The 19,654-nt window shown below is 40.3% G+C and overlaps 1 protein-coding gene across 1 annotated transcript in view; it reads right to left on the minus strand.

Annotated features, from left to right (window-relative positions):
* Window positions 1-19,654, minus strand: part of ARHGAP10 (Rho GTPase activating protein 10) — a 446,487-nt gene that overhangs the window by 329,372 nt on the left and 97,461 nt on the right. The window contains exons 2-3 of the mRNA XM_006886993.1: window positions 13,992-14,087; window positions 13,856-13,917 (exon numbers count right to left, since the gene is read on the minus strand). Of these exons, the coding sequence (XP_006887055.1) occupies window positions 13,856-13,917; window positions 13,992-14,087 (158 nt within the window). The remainder of the gene's footprint in view (window positions 1-13,855; window positions 13,918-13,991; window positions 14,088-19,654) is intronic.

Below are 19,654 nucleotides of genomic sequence, written 5' to 3' on the forward strand. Positions count from 1 at the left end.
CAAGATCCATCTAACATTAGCTATAATATCCCTAGTACCACGACCTCTTCTAAATCCAGCCTGCACATCTGGCAGTTCTCTGTTGACATATTGTTCCTAACGTTTTTGGATAATTTTCAGCAGTATCTTGCTTGCACATGATATCAATGATATTGTTCTATAATTTCCACACTCTGTTGGGTTACCTTTCTTTGGAATCGGAACAAATACTGATCTTTTCCAGTCAGTCGGCCAGCTGGCTGTCCTCCAAATTTCTTGGCACAACTTAGTGGGCACATCCAGTGCAGTGTCTATTTGTTGAAATATGTCAATTGGTATGCTGTCAACTCCTAGAGCCTTGTTTTTTGCCAATTCCTTCAGAGCAATTTGAACTTCCTCGTTCATCCTTCATAGGCTCTTGCTCATATATTATTTCATGAAATTCTTCTGGGTCAGCCAATTCCTTCTGATATAGTGACTCTGTGTGCTCCTTCCATCTTCTCTTGATACTTCCTGAATCATTTAACATTCTACCCAAAGTATCCTTAAGGATTGTCACCCATGGCTTGAATTTGTTTTTCAGCTCCTTTAGCTTAAGAAACGCTGAGCAAATTCAGCCCTTTTGATTTTCTGACTCCAGCTCTCTGCACATTTCATTATGGTATCTTTCTTTGTTGTCCCAGGATGCCTTTTGAAATTTTCTGTTCTGCTTTTTGATTTCTTGGTTTCTTCCTTTAGCTTTGGCTTCTCGGTGCTCTAATGCAATACTCAAGAGTCTCATCTGACATCCATCTTGGTCTTTTCTTCTACTTCAGCCTTTGTAATGTTCTTTTGCATTCTCCATAGACGATTTTCTTGATATCCTCCCAGAGCTCATTTGGTCTATGTTCATTCGTGCTCAAGGCATTAAACCTATTCCTGAGATGGTTTTGAAATTCGAGTGGGACAGACTTAAGGTCAAATTTTGGTTCCCGTGGACTTGACTTCATTTTCCTCAACTTCAGCTTGAACTTGCATATGAGTGGTCTGTCCCACAATCAGCACTCAGCCTGGTTTTCACTGCTGATATTGAGCTGCTCCACCAAGTCTTTCCACAAATGTAATGAATTTGATTCCTATGCATACCATCAGTCTTCGCAATTACTTGCTATGCATCAGAAAGCTGGACAATGACTAGGGATATTAGAAGGAGATTTGATGCCTTTGAGCTGTGGTGCTAGAGAAGATTACTGAATATACCAGTAATGAATATTGAAGAGTACTGAGTATTGGACTGCCCAGAGAACAAAGCGGTTCATCCTGGAGAGGGTAAAACTAGGCTTCTCCTTGGAGGCAAAGATTCTGAGGCTTTGTCTGATATATTTTCGGCATTTCTCAAGGAGAGGCCAGTTGTTGGATAGGGGCATCATGCTTGGAATGGTGGAAGGATAGCACAAGAGAAGAATGCACTGGATGAGATAGATTGATTCAGTGACTGGGGTAATGGGCATAGGTGTGTCAGAGGCTATAAGGTTGACACATGATAACGTAGGGTTCAGGGCTGTTGTACAAAGGGTCACTATGAGTAGCAAGCGACTCGATGGCACATAACAACAACAATTTGCATGTACATGCCCTATTCAAATATTCTTGCCCATTCACATGGCAAAGTCAAAACTCAATGGCTAGGAAAGTCATTTGGAACAATGAACCCTTAAACCCCAGAAAGAGAGAGAGCATGCAGCACACTGACATCTCCTCTTATCTTTAGCCTTTTGAATCTCTTCATATCTCCTCCACCCTACCCTTAACACACACACACACACACACACACACAACCCTCACGGCTTTGAAGTCAATTCCAGCTCTTACTGACTCCATGTGATGCTACCTGAAAGTTGGTAGTTCAAATCTATCAGTTGCTCTGTTGTAGAAACATGAGGTAGTCTGTTTCGGTAACGTTTACACCCATTCACTATTTGCTCTCAAATTGGAACCAGTTCATAGCTGACCCCCTCAGTGAATTTTAAGAGTCTACAAAATCAGTGACTGGGGTAATCGGGATGGGTGTGTCAGAGGCAATGCGATTGGCACAGGATATAGCGAGCAGGGTTTAGGGCTGTTGTACATAGGGTCGCTATGAGTCGCAAACGACTCAACGGCACATAAGAACAACAAACAACAACAAATACAGGGACAAGTACTGCATAAGACCATTACTGTAAAAATGAAAGGATAACTAGTAAAACATGTATAAGAACCCAAGGGGGAAGGTGATTGGAGGGGTGAGGACATGTTGGAGGGAATCCACAGGGTTACACAGTTTAGTGGGCAAAGGGAGTGGGGGGAAGAAAATGGGAAGGATCCGAAAAGAGAGAGTTATTATGATGGGCAAAGTCCAATGGCGATTTTTTAGCTTTTGAAGAGATATTTTTAATTTGTGTAACTTTTCCTCTTAATTCTTTCATTTCTAAAACACATACATTAATATCTGTCTGGTTTTTGTTCACAGAAAAGTTCATTTGATGTACAAAGCAACAAAGATGTTTCTTTAGGTTCTATGGAATCAGGAAGAACAGGTTGGTGCTAATATTTTCTGGGTGGTGCAAATATTGTTTGTTGCCTTTTTAAAAAATTAAACAAATTAACGAGCGTCTTTTTTTCTGAATTTGGGGAAACCAGAAACACCAAACTCAGATTTGCTTGATTTCTAGCTTATTCATGCTACTTTAATGTGAGCATCAATCTGTAACATAGTAAAAATCGACAGTTAGTATACTATGACAATTAATAATCTGGAACAGGACAATTGTTGAGAAGTGAATTTGAAGATGATACAGTAGAAAGTCTGCATCATGAATGAATGACAACTAATCTGTTTGCAAAAGCTCACTATAACCACACATTTTTTAAAAAGAAAAAAATCTGAGGAGAATTAAAACTGAACAAATTAAGCACAGTAAGTACTATAGGTAAAAAAAAAATCAGATTCAATTACATAAAATATAATGGTGATTTATTTTATAAACATAATGAGAATGTATGAAACAATGTGAATGAAGAATAGTGTGAAACACAATGTATATAAACTTGATAAGCAAACAAATTTTAAAAATGTAAAAAAAAAAAAAATGAGGCTGTAAATAGCAAAGGAAGAGACTGCCATCTTTTCCCTTGCCTTCAGAGTTGCTGGTATAGTCGATTTGCTCAACTGCCTACAAACTATGCAATCAGAGCTTTCTTGGAAATGTTATAGGTAGTTCTGCTCTGTCCTACCAGGAAGTCATAAATCAAGACTGACTCAACAGCAGTGATTTGGCTGTTGTCAATTTCACAGAATTTTGCCAAGCTATTCTTCCGTAGTCCCACAGGGTGGGTTCAAACCACCAACGTTTAGGACAGTGACGAAGCAGTGCGTCAAATATCTGCCCTGATTTGCTACAGCCCTCACAAACTGAGCGAACATTATTCAGGCTAGGGACAAAAATGAAATAATCTGGCAAAAGGATACAAGTAGAGAAAAGTAACTACACTATTAAGAACTTTTAAAAGAACACCATAAACATTACAGCACTATTTTAAAAGTCCCTAAATTCCTGGGCAGCTGCCTACCTCAGATAAGTACACCATGTCCTGCCATGCCAGAGAGAACATCTCCGGAATTCTGGCAACAGAACACCACAAAGCACTTTCCTCAGAGAGCAGATTCAGACGTGAACACAGCAATTCCAGCCATCAACTATGCCCGGATAACCAAGTCAAGAAATTCACTCTGACCACTGGGGCTGGCAACAGTATGAGGGGAAACTTATCATTTAAAGGGGGTGTCTTAAAAAAACTCAATGTTAGTTTATTAAAAGGCTTGGGACATGGAGTTTTACAAACTAGAAGGAAACAACTCCAACTTCTTCATTTGGTTTCTTTCTGTTTCCCTCCCAACAATCTGTTTTAACATCAACAGAGCCAGACAATGGTGGAAAAGATAGGCAAACACATCCCTCCTTCTTTCCCAAATGCAATCAGTTCTCCCTAAGCAGAAAAGAAGAGCTTCAATTCCATCTTTCCTGTTTGCCTAACTCTGACTCAACCTACAATTCAGCTCAGCAATCACCTCCTTAAAATACCTTGCCTGAGCTCCCCAATCAGTGTAACCACAAAGTATGCTGAAATTACATGTTCTGGCCATCTCTCCCAGTGGACAATTGCAGGAACTAGGTCTTCATCTTCGCAATACTTGGCACTGTGTATGGCTGTAGTAGGCACACAGTATTATTTGTTGAGCTAAATATAGTTTGCCTATGTAAAAAGATTCAGTAGATGAACACACACACCTGATTGTTCAAAGCCAACAAGGAAAAACTTGTTTCAGACCACTGAGCATCCAGACATATGACTTTATCCCTTAAAGCCCTATCTTAACATTTTTTTAGAATATGAAAAGTTGGGCTTTCTCTTCTAACACATATTGTATAAAATCAAATTTTAATATATAAATGACAATTCAAGTAATTCTAAATGTCAAGTTATTATGCTGTGCCATCATTTAATTTTATAACATAACTTCAGCAAAAACACAAAAGTAAATACTTTTAAAGATTAAGTGACCAATAAGTGTTTTAGTTCTTGGGATTATTTTTAAACTGTTTCCACCTCTATTTTATGGCTGTCATTCTGCGTGATTTAAAATATTGGTCACTTTCAACATCCTGCTAGTTTGTAATGATTTTAAGTAAAACAAGAGTTTTAAGTTCTCAACAGCACTGAGATCCATTTGGTCATTTCAAAGCTTTCTCTGTTACTTAGTGCTGTGTTACTTAGTGCTGAGCTTAAATTCCAGGCAAAGTTTCTTGTCTCTACCACACAAACTCCCAGATTAAATACTACCTCTCCCTTAAAGTCTCTCCTGACAATCTCTGACTTAGTCACAATCATTTTTTACATTCAGAGACGTACACACCATGTTTAGCCACACTCCACACCATTGCTAAGGCACTTAGTATAATGAATTTTAATTAGCATTTTACCAGTTATACTCTAGGGCTAGACAGTCATTTCTTGTAGAAGGTATCTTTTCCTAGATAAAAGTTTAAAGCTGGTGTCAAGTAAAGCATGAAAGCTTTTCTATTTTTTTTTTTTAATATTCCAATGCCTTTTGAAGCAACAAGGGGTTTGCTCTTGTTGTTGTTGTTGTTATGTGTCGTGTTGCTTGTGACTCACGGAGACCCTATATACAATAGCTCTCAACTCTGTTCTAGCGTGACCCAAACTCACCTCCTCTGATACACCTACCCCCATTACCCCAGTTACTGTGTCAATATATCTCATCTGAGGTCTTCCTCTCCTGTAATGTCCCTCTACCCTTCCAATCATAATGTCCTTTTCCAAGAACTGAACCCTCCTGGTCATGTGCACAAAGTATGTAAGACAAGGTTTCAAAATCCTTGCCTACAAGGAACAGTCAGGTTTCATTCTCTCCAGGACAGACCTGTTTGTTCTCTTGGCAGTTCATGTAATGCTCAATACTATTACAGCACCACAAGTCAAAGGCATCTCTTCTTCTTATATCATCTTTACTCATTGTCCAGCTCTCTGATTTAGAGTAAGTAATTGCGAAGACCATGACTACATACCTTAGTCTCTTGACTGACATCATTGCTTCTCAGTACTCTGGAAAGGTCCTTGATAGCAGACTTTCCCAATGCAATTCGTCTTTTGATTTCCTGGCTACTGATACCAAGATTGTTGATTATGGGGCTAAGCAAGCTGAAATTATTAACAATCTCAATCTCTTCTTTATCTATCATTATTCTGCCAATTGGCCCAGGGGTGATAATCTTAGTTTTTCTTGATGTTGAGCTTCAATCCATATTGAAGACTATAGTCCTTTACCTTTGGCAGCAAGTGCTTCAGGTCCTCCTCAGTTTCAGCAAGTAATGTTGCATCATCTGCATAGCACAGTTGTTGATGAGTCTTCTTCCAATCCTGATGTCACATTCCTCCTCATAAGTATCTGTTCTGCATGTAGATTGAAAAAGGTATGGAGATAGGATGCATCCCTGGTGTACACCTTTCCTGATTTTGGACCATGCAGTGTTTTCTTATTCTGTTCTGACAACTGCTTCCTGGTTCAAGTATGGTTTTGCATGAACCAAATCAAGTAGTCTAGGATTCCCATTCTTCTCAAGGTTAGCCATAATTTGTTGTGATCCACACAGTCATAAGCCTTTGCATGGTCAATGAAAAACAGACATTCTTCTGGTACTCTCTGCTTTCAGCTAAGATTCATCTAATATTGGGTATAATGTCCCTCGTGCATCCTCTTCTAAATCCAACTTGCATATCTGGCAGTTCTTTGTTGGAATACTGTTCCAATCATATTTTTTATAATCTTAAGTAGGATCTTGCTTGCATGTGATATTAGTGATATTATTCAATAAATTCTACACTCTGTCAGATCACCTTTTTTTATCACATTAAATGTTCAGTGATCAATGGCTTTATAGTGAGGTTAGACTAAAATAGCCAAATAATGTCAATAAAGTATGTGGAGTTTATCTTCCAATATCACTTTTCTAGCCACAGTTTGACTTTGTCATACAGATGGGAGGGAATGTATGAACAGGGACTATTAGCCTAGCCACAAGGGGACTGGCTATCATACCTTTCAACAAGGGGCTGGGCCAGTTTTACCATTCTACAATGCGTTTGGCTAGTCTCGCCAAGAAATTAAACAGTTCTAGCTACAGAATTAGACTCTTGCCTGCCACCACTAGCAAAGAAACCTTACCATCAAGAAAAGAGCAGCCATGGCTGAATTAGCGATATGACGTGAGATGGGACCTTAGGACTCTGACTCCAGTGGAATCCAAGCTAAGAGCTTTGCCCAAGTTTGTTAGACAACTTGGGATGGCAGTCAGGGGACATAATTCAAAGAACTGAGAACAATGCTGGCTAAGACTGGGGAGGAGGGGGGCAAAACTAACAAGACTGAAAACTTTTTAACACTGGCCTAAATCCAAAAGGCTCAAGGCCAACATGTCTGTGAGCACATTTCAGGAGTCATCCTGACTGTATTATGTTACTAACCTGGATTATAACATTTTACTTCACTAACACAGTTTTGTGTGGTCTGTGAGATACTGTATCGGAATTTGGACCCAGTAAATCGCTAATATCGGTGTTGAGATGAGTAGGAAAAGGTATGGGTATAGAAGAAGGTATGGAAATGTGGGGGGCATGTCTAACCTCATGTGAATTGATTTTGTTGATGTTGTTGACAGGGACAGTTTCTCTTCATGAAGTTGGTAAAGGTCAGATATGGCTGTCTCCATATGGCCCTTACTTGCTCTTTTTACAAGATTAATTATCAAAATATTATATTAATGTCACTTTTAATAACTCAGGAAACATTATTTTAATATTTTTAAGCTGACAAAGAGTACCAGGAATTCTTGTCAAGGGGAAAAAAATGGGCAAGAAGGACTGACAGATTAAAAGAGATTTTGAAATATATCAAACAAATGTGATGTGCCTAGATCCAGATCCCAGTGCACTAAGAGCTAGTTTCTTAGGAAGGGAGGGAGAGAAGACGGGAAGGGGATAATGAGGAAGGAACAGAGGTGAACATGAGTAAACATCAAGAAAGTGTGAGCACTACCTACTTCCTTGATAACAGTAAAGTATTTCTCTGTGCTTTGAGGGATAATAAGGATTTTATGGTTTGGGATGTTCTTTTAAAGCCTTAGGGATATTTTAAAGTATCTATGTATAAACCGGGTGGCTCTTTGGAGGCAAGGATTCTGAGGCTTCGTCTAACATACTTTGGACATGTTGTGAGGAGAGACCGGTCCTTGGAGAAGGACATCATGCTTGGGAGGGTGGAGGGACAGCGCAGGAGGGGAAGGCCCTCTATGAGGTGGATTGATTCAGTGACTGGGGTAATCAGGAGGGTGTATCAGAGACGGCGCAATTGGCACAAGACAGAGCAGAGTTTAGGACTGTTGTACATAGGGTCGCTATGAGTCACAAGCGACTCGACGGCACATAACAACAATAACAACAAATGCATGAAATGATATGATGTTTGCCTTTCCATCAAAATAATGGGGGAAGGGGGTCGATCCGCAATGAGGATTAAAACATTAACAAGATTATGTATATGGTGGTAGTTACCAACCTCCATAAAAGGATTCAGTAACTCCAGGGTCATCACTTGTACAGGAGCTCACTGAGTTCACATGGATTATTTTTTCTCTTTACTTTCATATATACATGCAATTTTCCAAAATTAAAAGTTATAAAAAAAGGATTAAGCACTGTTAATGCTACAGTTCATTCTCTAGCTGCCTCGTGTTTCTTTGAGGCTTTGGAGCACTTCCTGCTAATTCGTAATTTCTCATCCCTCCTTGCAGTCCATACCCTTGCACGGTCACCATCGCATTCTCATTGCTATCCTGTGCTGGAAACAACCTTGTCACCCTTGTTCTGTCCAAGATGGACTCTGCCAACCTCCACCACAGCTAAAGATTAAATCACTAAGTCAGCTAACAATAGCTCTGAAAAGCATGCTATCTATATCAGACAGCCTGGCGCTCAGACCACGTTCCAGATTTTTTTTCCTACTCAATTCATCTCAAGGAACAAAAGCAGAAATAAACTCTCCAGCCAGACAGTGGGCATGCAGCATCGCTGCAGAGCTAAAATAAAGCAACCCTTTGCCTGGAACTCTCTCTTTGAATGTTTTGTATTGGATTCTGCTGACTAAACATTTTTCATGTTGTTGCTGTTGTTGTTGTTAGGTACCATTGAGTTGACCAAGACTCATAGCGATTCTATGAACAGCAGCTGTGAACTTAGCCCTCTCCTGCACCATCCTCACAAAACCTTATATATGACAGTATTCTGCCCCTCTGGCTGATCTCTTCCTTGCTTTATTTTGTATTGTAGCACTTATTGATGGCTAACAATGGATTATATATTCATCTACCACCTCCCATGTCTAAATGCAAGCTCCATAAGCTCAAGGACTTTGTGTTGTTTGTCACTAAGTCTCTAGATTTTAAAACATTCACTGAAACATGCACTCCAAGCAATAAATATTTCCTGAAAGCTCAGGTTTTCAGGAGTGGACTAGAAATGCAACTAAATATCAAAAAGGCTTTGAGAAGATTAAAGATAAAAGTATTAAAATAAACTGAGATATGGACCCTTTCATCTCACCCCCGCCACACACACACACACACACACACACACACACACACATCACAAAGAGATTTGATGCTGCAGAAAAATTATACTGTGGCACTGTTTTTATCCACTCTATAGGAACACATAAACAATGACTGAATCTGTCAGTTTGTACCAGAAGAACAAATAAGATCATCTTCGCATGCCCCTATGGTACTTAAACTATGACATATTATCTCAGAGCTCAAAGAATAGGGGAAATTCTATTAGGGATTCTAGAGGATATAAATCTCTATCACCTTGTAAATCAAAATTAGTATTTTCTTCCTAATGCTTCCCCTCCTGCAACCGTACCAGATAGCAACTCTCACTGGACCCCAACCAGAAGGATGCCTTGCAGAGATTACAGCAGTGGAAGGTGGTTCAGAATGGCTGGGTTTTTTTATCAGGTACTGGCTCCACTCGCAGTAACTATGTGACTTTGACAAGGTACTAAGTCTCAATTCCCTCATCTAACACTATGTATTTCATAAAGCTTATGTGATAATTAAAATGACTATGGAGATTATCTTTCAAGATTACTTTCCTAGCCATTGTTTGATATTGCCATGTAGAAATGGGCGGGAATTTGCAAATGGAGTGTGTCAGCCTGTCCACAAGGGGGATTGGCTATCTACAATCCACAAATTGATTGGCTAGTCTTACCAATCCACAAAGGAGTTAGCTACTCTTGCCACTAAACTGAGCAATCGAGCAGCAGGAGAATTAGACCTTCCCCACTAGAGAAGAAGAGACGCAGCAGCAAGAGAATTCAGGACCAGGCATTCTTGCTCCATCTACACCTACAGCAGCAGCAGCCGTAGCCAAAACAGAGGAGTACAGAGACTTGACATAAGACGGAGCTGGCTGCTACGTGTCCCCATGGACAGAACCAGAACAAAGCCAAGAGACGTCACACAAGTTTATTGGACAATCTAGGGGGATGTGGGGAGATACAATATTGGCAGGACTGAGAATTTTATAACAGCAGTCTAAAGCCATGAGGCTCAAGGTCAAGGTGCCTGAGTGCACATTTCAGAAGCTATCCTGACTTTATTCTGCTACTAATATCGATTATAAACTTTCAACATCCCCAAGATGATTCTGTATAGTCTGTGAACTATCGCATCAGGTTTTGGATCCTGCAAAGCAGTAAGATTAGTAGTTAGATGAGTAGATAGAGGTACAGGAGCATGGGGGACATGTCTGACCTCATGGGAATTGGTTTTGTGTTGTTGATGCTATTGACAGGAACAGTTCTCCCTGGTGAAATCAGCAAAGATCACACATGACTGTCCCTCACCTGGTGCGTGCTCATTTTATAACGACTCAGTACCAGGTAAACAGCTTTGAAGAGTAACTGGCAAATAGATACAAGTATAGCTATCATGCTAGATGCTGCTAGTACTACCGCATGTGTATGAAGACCTCCAATATATAGTTCTAGGTGGTACTCATGCTCACTTTAAAGACCTCTTTAAAGTATGAAAACTGTAAAGACATCACTTGATGGAGTAAGGTTCATGTGATGCAAGCCATGATATTCTCAACTGCCTCACAGGTATATGAAAGCTGGACAATGGGGGAGCTCTAGTGGCCTAGTGACAAGAAGCTGCACAGCAATCCCAGAGGTACGTGGTTCAAATCCACCAGATGCTCTGCTGGAGAAAGAGGGGCAATCTCCTCCTGTACCAGCCAGATCCTATTTGACGGTACACACACAAAAAAAAATAATAAAATAAAATAAAGGGGAAAAAAAGCTGGACAATGAATAAGGAAGAAAGAAGAAGAACTGATGCATTTGAATCACAGCATTGGTGAAGAATATGACTATATCATGGTAGAACAGAAAACAAAAATATTTCTTTGAAATGAAGATGCAGAGACTCCATCATACGTACTTTGGACATCTAACAAGGAAGGACCAGTCTCTAGAGACACACACCATGCTTGTTAAAGCAAAGAATGAACAAAAAAGAGGAAGACCCTCAACAAGATGACACAATGGCCGCAATAGTTAGTTAAAATGTGACAAAACTCTAAGGATGATTCAGAATGGGAATGGCTTCATTCAGCTATAAAGAGGGTCACTATGGATTAGAACAACCTCAACACTACCTAACAGCTGCTTATGCTCAGTAACATAGAAAAAAATGTATATATTTTTAAAACTCTAAAACTGTACAACTTGGACAATGTAATTAATGTCACTGAATTGTACATGTAGACATTGTTGAATTAGTATACGTTCTGCAAGTGTATATTCACAAAAACAAAAAGAAAATCAATTATATAATAAAAAAATATACAATCAATAATAAAGATAAAAAGGCCTGAAAAAATTATGTGGATACTGTGTGTAACCTGGTGATGATTCCATGACAAATCTGTATTGAATAGATGAGTAGCAGTCATCAAGAAGGAAGCGAACACTTCGAAGAAAGGTAGACAAATAGGACTCAACAACAGCTCATTGCAATCCACTCAGAACCAACTCAGAGCTGACCAAATGGGTGTACAGAAATTATAAATCATATGAGAAAACTGCTCATCTTTCTCCCGAGGTACAGTTGGTAGATTCAAACTGTCTGCCTTTGGGTTGGCAGCTCAACTGCTTACCCACTATGCCACCAGACTGCCCTAAATATAACTCAGCCCCACAAAAGTCATCATCAACCCAGGAGCACATTTAAACACACACCAATGTTCTGACAGCATGAGACACAGAGTTCCCAACTGAGAGTAGCTATTATTATTATTACTTTTCTTATCATGAATCTCAAATCAAAATATCTCAAACACGTCTAGGCTTGAGTTCTCTCTCTACAGAGCTTCAAATGACAAAGTGAGTCACACTCTGATATTGCTCTGCTATTCCTCTATTTCCACATAAGCTCAAATGCTCTTCTCTCTTGTTTTTGTTATCACTGCACTTACTCTAAAATACAGCAACTTCAGGTACAATAGAATAAAATGTTGCTCAGCCTGGGCCATCCTCACAATCATTGCTATATGTGAGCCCATTGTGCCACCACTAACTATATCAATGCATCTCACTGAGAATTTCTTCCACACTTGACCTTCTTCTTGTCCCCTTGATCCTCTGTCTTACCAAGCACAGTGTCCTTCTCCAGCAACTAGTCCCCACTGATGACATGTGCAAAGGAAACAAGACGTCCCAACTTCTAGGAACATTCTGACTATTCTTCCTCCAGCCCCGCCAAGACAGATTTGCTTATGCTTCTGGAAATCCATGGTATATTCCATATTCTTTGCCTATCCTACAAATGAAAAGTGTAGGATTCTTTTTTTTTCCCCAACCTCCTAAATAAATCAGTCCTTAGAGGAGGACATCCTGCTTGGGAGGGTGGAGGGACAGTGGAGGAGAGAAAGACCCTCAATGAGATGGACTGATTCAGTCACTGGGGTAATGGGGATAGCTGTGTTGAAGACAATAAGATTGGCAAGGGATAGAGCAGGGGTTAGGGCTGTTGTGCATAGGGTCATTATGAGTCGCAGGTGACTTGACAGCACAAAACAATAACAACAACAACAAATAAACTAAGATTCTGCATGATATTCTATATACAGCCACTTTTCACTTATTAGCATGGTCAGGTGCCAAAGACCAAGCTTTTAGAAGAAAACCATTATGTGGCAAAGGAAGATTCGTTTTTCCTCTTTTCAGATCAGTCAGCAGATTTTTTTTTAATCTAGAAAATATGATCTTAGAAATAATAATATCTAAGACTTACTTATGAGCTTATCACTTTAATGAGTCCAGTTATAGATTATTTCTTTGTGGAGAAGGGTCGACAGAGACAACACTAGCTAAATCTAAGTCGCATGACCGGCGTGCCATAGTATAACCACTTCACCTTCGTCACATGTGGGCTCCGACCATTACTGTGGATCTGCCCTCCGGAGCTGGTGAATCACTGTTGCCAGGGGCATCTTCCCAGGGTGCTGAAGGCCTGAACACACACCAGCCCCAGAGAGGTGGGCATTTCAGGTTCGGTTAGGCTCACTTTCAGATGTCATCAGTGTCTCAAGTATCTCTTACAAACTTTTTCTCTGATGATTCTTTCTTCCCTTCCAACCCCTCAGCTCTTATGAGGTGCAAGACCTCAGGCTTCCTAGGTGCTGGGAACCGAGAACAGGTGCTTGCTGATGTGGTGCTCTCTGTGCATTCTCGGCCAGCAGAAGGGAGTGGAGGGCAGAGTGGCATATGCTGGCTTCCCAGGGGGCCCCTGAAGACTATCCTCAAGGAAGGAAATGCTTTATAGTGGCTGCCACCACCTCATTAATGCACAAAATAGTCAGATGTTTTACTACGATCACAAATGCGAATATCAGATAATGAAGTAGTCACTAAATGAGCAATCGGTGTAAATCAAAGTGTTCCATTTCAAACCAAATGCTAGAAAGCAATGACATAGTCAAATCAGCAGTCTTAAAGATGAAGAAGCAAGCCCTGCCCAGAGTCACAATGTTTTCAGCAATACAAAAGAACTAGAAACATAGACTCCTGACACCTAAGCCAGGATTTTTCCACTATAATGCATGACTTTGTGCATGGACAAATGGACTAAAAATTCTACCAGAACCAGCTTCTCAACCCACACTTTCCTCAAGCAAAACTGAATCTATGAATTCACACTGCTTTACTCACCATAATTTCTCTCTGTTCTTCCAGATTCTTCAAAAAATTTGAAAACTCACGTAAGGAAGCATCTGTAAGGAAGAAAGAAATTATAACTCGGTGGCCAAAGCCAAGGGAAGCAAAGCAACGCCTCATTTTTACGCACCTATACAACGCTCATCATCGGTCTCCGCATCACCGATAAACTCGAACTTAAAGTCTCTGAGCGAATGAGCAAACTTCCGCTGGGCCGCTGAAAGACCTAGAAAGAAAGATGTAATTATTGTTTTAGTTCTTGGTTTAAGCCAAGAGTTAAATGAGAAAGTTTTAAATAAATAAAAGTCTTTCTTCCAAAGATGAATAAGAGGAGCCGTGGTGGAGCAGTGGCCGAAGTGTCAGATTGCTAAACAAAAGGTTGACTGCCGGAACCCACCAGCTAGCTGCTCTGCGGGGAAAAAGATGTAGCAGTTTACTCCCATGAGGACACAGCCTCGAAACTCTAAGGAACAGTTCAACTTTGTTCGATACAGACACTATGAGTCACAGCTAACTCAATGGCACCAAAGCTATTTTTGGATGTTTTTGTTGTTGTTGTTTTAAAGATTAGCAGGAGTCTCTGGGTGGTGAGAATGGCTAAGAACTACTATCCTAAGGGGTGGCTGTTCAAGACGGGGCAATCTACATTCAAAACACACACACACATCACAACCATAAAAACTTTCTGGAACACAGTTCTATTATGAAACACATAGAGACAGAATCAACTCAGGGGTAACAGGTTTGATTTTTGGCTTTAGATGAGTAAAGTGATGGTTTTTCATTCAATATGTGAAAAGGAAAAACCCAAGATACTTTCCAGGGGCCCATCATCTTCCACCTGACACCACGGATGGCCCCTGTCTCCTTTCTTACATCCTGGCTCAGTACAGGGGGAAGAGAAATGTCTCTCCCCAGGCCAGACTTCCCTCTTCCTCAGACCTGACTATTTCACATTGTTCTCTGAAAGCATTTTCCCTGTCTTTGCTCACTCAGGTCAGAACTTGCCCAATTCAAAAAGTTCAGACTGTGATTAGGAAGGAACACACACCTGACAATATCTCTCGGGGACTGGTGAGATGTGGCTGCCTGCCAAGATTTCAAACATTAAGGTCTCAGAGGCTCAAAGTCAGCCAGGTACCCTTCCCTAATTGACTGTCAACTAACTACTAAGGCCAGAGAAACCCAGAAGATTCAGAAAGAGAAATGCAATCATTGTCACAAAGAACAGCAGCAAGTCGGCACCTACACACTGAGCTGAAATGGTTCTGCAAAATCACACCTCTATAAATGTCGTAACAGAATGTAGTGTAAAGAACTCCTTTCTAAAAAAAGTTTTATTAATAATTTTTAACGAAACATATATATATTTTACAGCATATTCTTTCCATTTAATTTTTCCCCATTCATTCATTGTTGCACATTTTCCTCCCTGCCCACTCCTCCCCCACTACAGGCTAGCACTTAATCAGAACCTTCTATGGTCCATACACCATAGAAGGGGATGTGTATATCTCATTTCAGTGCTCTCAAGAGATACTTATACATCATATCTATTTTACAAACTGTAGTTCAGGTGAATGAAATATTTGACTGAAGTTTGAATAGCTGCTACATAGCAAAGGTTTCCTTTCCCTCCAGAGCCATTTTCCCCAAGATGTTGCCTGCCCAGCTGGGTGGCCCTCCCTCCAGCCTAAAGCACTTGCTAAGAAGTGACTCAGTGATGCCTACACTCTACACAGCTCCTGACTCCGCACTGTGAGTGTTGAAAAGTCATACTGTGTTGAAATAGGACACTCAGAAAAATAGAGAACAGGAAAATGTAATCCACAAATGATGATCACAGTATATAAACATACACCAAAAAGAGAAAGAAAATAAATATAAATGCTAAATAAATAGGTAATAAAAACTCTTACTATGTGTAAATTACCACTATCAACACATATGGTGGCAGCAGAGAAGAAATCACTGGGGGAAAATGTTGTAAAGAACTCTGTAAAATGCTAAAGAGCAAAGATATCCGCTTAACACGTTGCCGCACACTTTTAAATTGATGTCCATGCTTAGAAACACTTTTTTTCAATTGTTTATGACTGCCACATGAAACTGAGCATCAGTCATATGTTTGGAAGTGAAAATTATCACATTTTGTCACAGTTTTCCCATGAAAACTCTCAACGGCTGCAACCATCATTTGCTCATCACATTTTTTTCTCTTCCCAGGGTAAATGACGGCTATGACTGTCACACAAAAAAAAACAACTGATAGGTTACCTGGAATGTTACATCCTTTTTTTTTCCCCAAATGTATTACTGAATAATTAATTAAAATGTGCAGGGCGGCTGTAGCCATCATTTGCAGCAACGTGTTAAAGACTAAAGTGGCCCTCACCTGAGTCATATTTTCAATTGCCTCATAAGCACGTGAAAGTTGGGCAAAGACTATGGAAAGGCAAACAATGCCTTTGAGTTGTGGTTTTAACAAAGAGTACGAAATAATGCCATGGATTACCAAAATAACAAATAAATTTGCCTTGGGAGATGGATAAGGTGCTCTTCAGAGGCAAGAATGGCAAAACTCATCTCATATACTTTGGCATGTTGTGAGGAGAGACCAATCTTTGCTGAGAAAAGTTAGTGAGTAAAAGGGGAAAAGACCCTCAATAAGTTGAACAGACACAGTGAGTTCAACAATGGGCTTGAACATAGCAGATTGCGTGAGGAAAGTAAAAGATGGGGCAAGGTTTCGATCCATTGTGCATGAGGTGTTGACCCCATGGCATCAAACAACAACAAAGCAAAAAGCGACCACTGATGGTATCTCTGCTATAACAGCGTTAGATAACTAATACATACGCCTACGCAACAAAAAGATGCTGCCCTGGATGTGCTCACCAGGTTGTGCCAAGAAATCTGGAGGACAACTACATGGCCACCCAGCTGGAAGAGATCCAAATTTATTCCCATTCAAAAAAAAAAAAAAAAGGTGACCCAACAGAGTATGAAAATTATCAAGCAATATCAGTAAAATCATATGCAATCAAAAAAAAATCATATGCAATCAAGATCCTGCTGAAGATTATCCAAAAATTACGGCACAAAACATGAACAGAGAACTGCCAGAAGTGCAAGCTGGGTTTGGGAGAAGCTGTTGGCACCAGGGACATCATAACCAATGTCAGCTGGATAATGGCTGAAAGCAGAGTACCAGAGGAATGTCTGTGTTTCACTGACTATGCAAAGTTATTTGACTGTGTGGCTAACGGTGAGAAGAATGGAAATCCCAAAACACACTTAACTGTGCTCATGTGAAACCTATACTTGCAACAGGAATCCATCATCAAAACAAAGCGGGGAAACACTGCATGGTTCCAAATCAGGAAAGGAGTGTATCAGGGATGTGTCCTGTCTCCATACCTTTTCAATCTATATGCAGAACAGATCATTTTGGAAACAGGGCTTTATGAGGAGGAGTGTGGCATCAGGATTAGAGGAGGACTCAACAACCTGCACCATGCAGATGATACAGCATTGCTTGCTGAAATTTGGGAGGATGTGAGGCATTTGCTGCAGAAGGTCAAGCTTCAAAATGGATTGAAGCTCAACATCAAGAAAACAAAGATTCTCACCACTGGGAAGAGATTTCTATTTTTAACCATTTCAGCTTACTTGGTTCTACAATCAATGTTCTTGGCATCAGTAGTTAGGAAATTAAAGAAAAAAAAGAATTGCATTAGGAAAATCTGCTGTCAGGGACTTCTTGGGAGTATTCAAGAGCAATGATTTCCTTCTAAAAATTAAAGTGCACCTGACCCAGACCATGATCTTTACAATTAATTACATCAGAGAGCTGGACAATGACTAAAGATGACAGAAGAATCAATGCCTTCAAGTTGTGGTGCTGGAGAAGAGTATCGAGCATACTATCGATTGCCAAGAGAATATGTCTGTCCTGGTGAAAGTGAAAACAAGTTTCTCCTTGAAGGCAAAGATTTAAAACTCTCTCACATAATTTGGGCACGTTTCCAGGAGAGACCAGTCCTTAAAGAAGGACATCATGCTAAGTAGGGAGGGGCCAATGCAAGAGAAGAAGACCCTGGATGAGATGGGCTGACACAGTAATTGAAGTAATAGAATAGGTGTGTCAGAGACAGACCGGCTCAGGACAGGGCAGGCTTTAGACCTGTTGTATATAGGGTCTCTATGAGTCACAGGTGATTCAAAGGCACATAACAACACCAACAACATGCATTCCTGAGGACTGTGAATTAATATTGTTGTCTGAATACACCCTTAAGGTTAGCACATATGCACAGTTAACACCAAGCTGGGTGTGCATCAAAAAATAACCTCCAACAATCCACAGTTAACATCAATTCTTTAAACTTACGGCCATAAACTGTAAAGTAAGTACAGGCATTTATTTGGCTAGGGTGAGCAGGCAGCCTCTCTGTTTGGACTGCATGGCCTTTACTGTACTTCTACTGCCTTGAGTGCTTTATACTCTCAGAATTACAAGCTGGTCCTCATCAGCCCCATCTCCTGCAATTTCCCACCCTCCCAGCTGGAGCACTAATGAGAACACTTGCAGAAAAGTGGCCTGATCTATAATCTTGGGCTTAAATAGAAAAATGAGGCTGTGATTATACCTCTCTTATTGATTAAATCTGAAATACACAATTCTTCACAAACCAAACCAGATTCAAAAACTTTCTTTTAAAAGCACAAATTTCATCTATAAGTTTGCATTCCTTTACATGTAGAGACCCAAACAACGAGATGATCAAATATGCAAAACTCTGCCAAGGGAACTGCCCCTCTTCTGCACATCAAAACACGTACCAAAATTCTTCAGTGGTGTATTTATTTGGAGAAGAACAAGGTACAGACACTAAGAACTTAATAGCTTTCAAGTCAGATTCATGCCAAGGAAATAACACTGATGGGAATCCAAGTAACACAGAGAGAAACAAAATTACTCCAAGACTGCAGGCTGGCTTCATATTTTCCTGCTATGTTTTCCAGATTCACAAACCCAGCAGTGGTGCCAAGCGCTCTGTGCAAGGCAAAAAGAAAGTAAATAACTCACTGTGTATATTTAAACAATGGTGCAAGCATCTCATTAACTCAGAATGTACACCTGGCTAGTCCAAGCCTGAAGACATCTCAAACTGTTCTGGAAGGAGCTCATGGACCAGCAACGTGCCTAGTAATGTTGTGTTCAGCAATTTCTGGGCCTAGTGTGCCTTTCTTGGGATGTCTGTCTCATAGATTCTTAGCAAAGCCAGCAGGGGGTTGCCCTGTTAACATAAAGGGAGTGTCTGCCTGGTGGTTTGGATCTAACAGTCACTGCTCAGGATGGCTCTGCCTGTGCAATCCTTTGTTGTGTGCCATCAAGTTGACTGTGACTCACAGCGACCCTATGAGCTAATCTGAGCCTTGCCCTATGCTGCTCCATCCTCATGAGCTCTAGCATGCTTGAGCCCATTGTAGCAGTCACATTTCAATCTATCTTGTTGAGGGTCTTTCTCTCTTTCTCTGACCTTCCTTTCCAAGCATGATGTCTTCTTCTAAGGACTAATCCTTCCTGACAACATTCTCAAAAAGAATAAAGTAAAAAGTAAAAATCTATTAGAAAGTCAGCTATGAAATGCTTCCAATTCAACAACAATAAAAAGAAATAGATACTATTGTTGTTGTACGTTTGCGACTCATAGCGACACTATGTACAACAGCCCTAAACTCTGCTCTATCCTGTGCCAATCGCACTGCCTCTGACACACCCATCCC

The sequence above is a fragment of the Elephantulus edwardii genome, unplaced genomic scaffold (genome assembly GCF_000299155.1).
Source record: "Elephantulus edwardii isolate Elephantulus edwardi_28Jun2011 unplaced genomic scaffold, EleEdw1.0 scaffold00053, whole genome shotgun sequence".
NCBI lineage: Eukaryota > Metazoa > Chordata > Mammalia > Macroscelidea > Macroscelididae > Elephantulus > Elephantulus edwardii.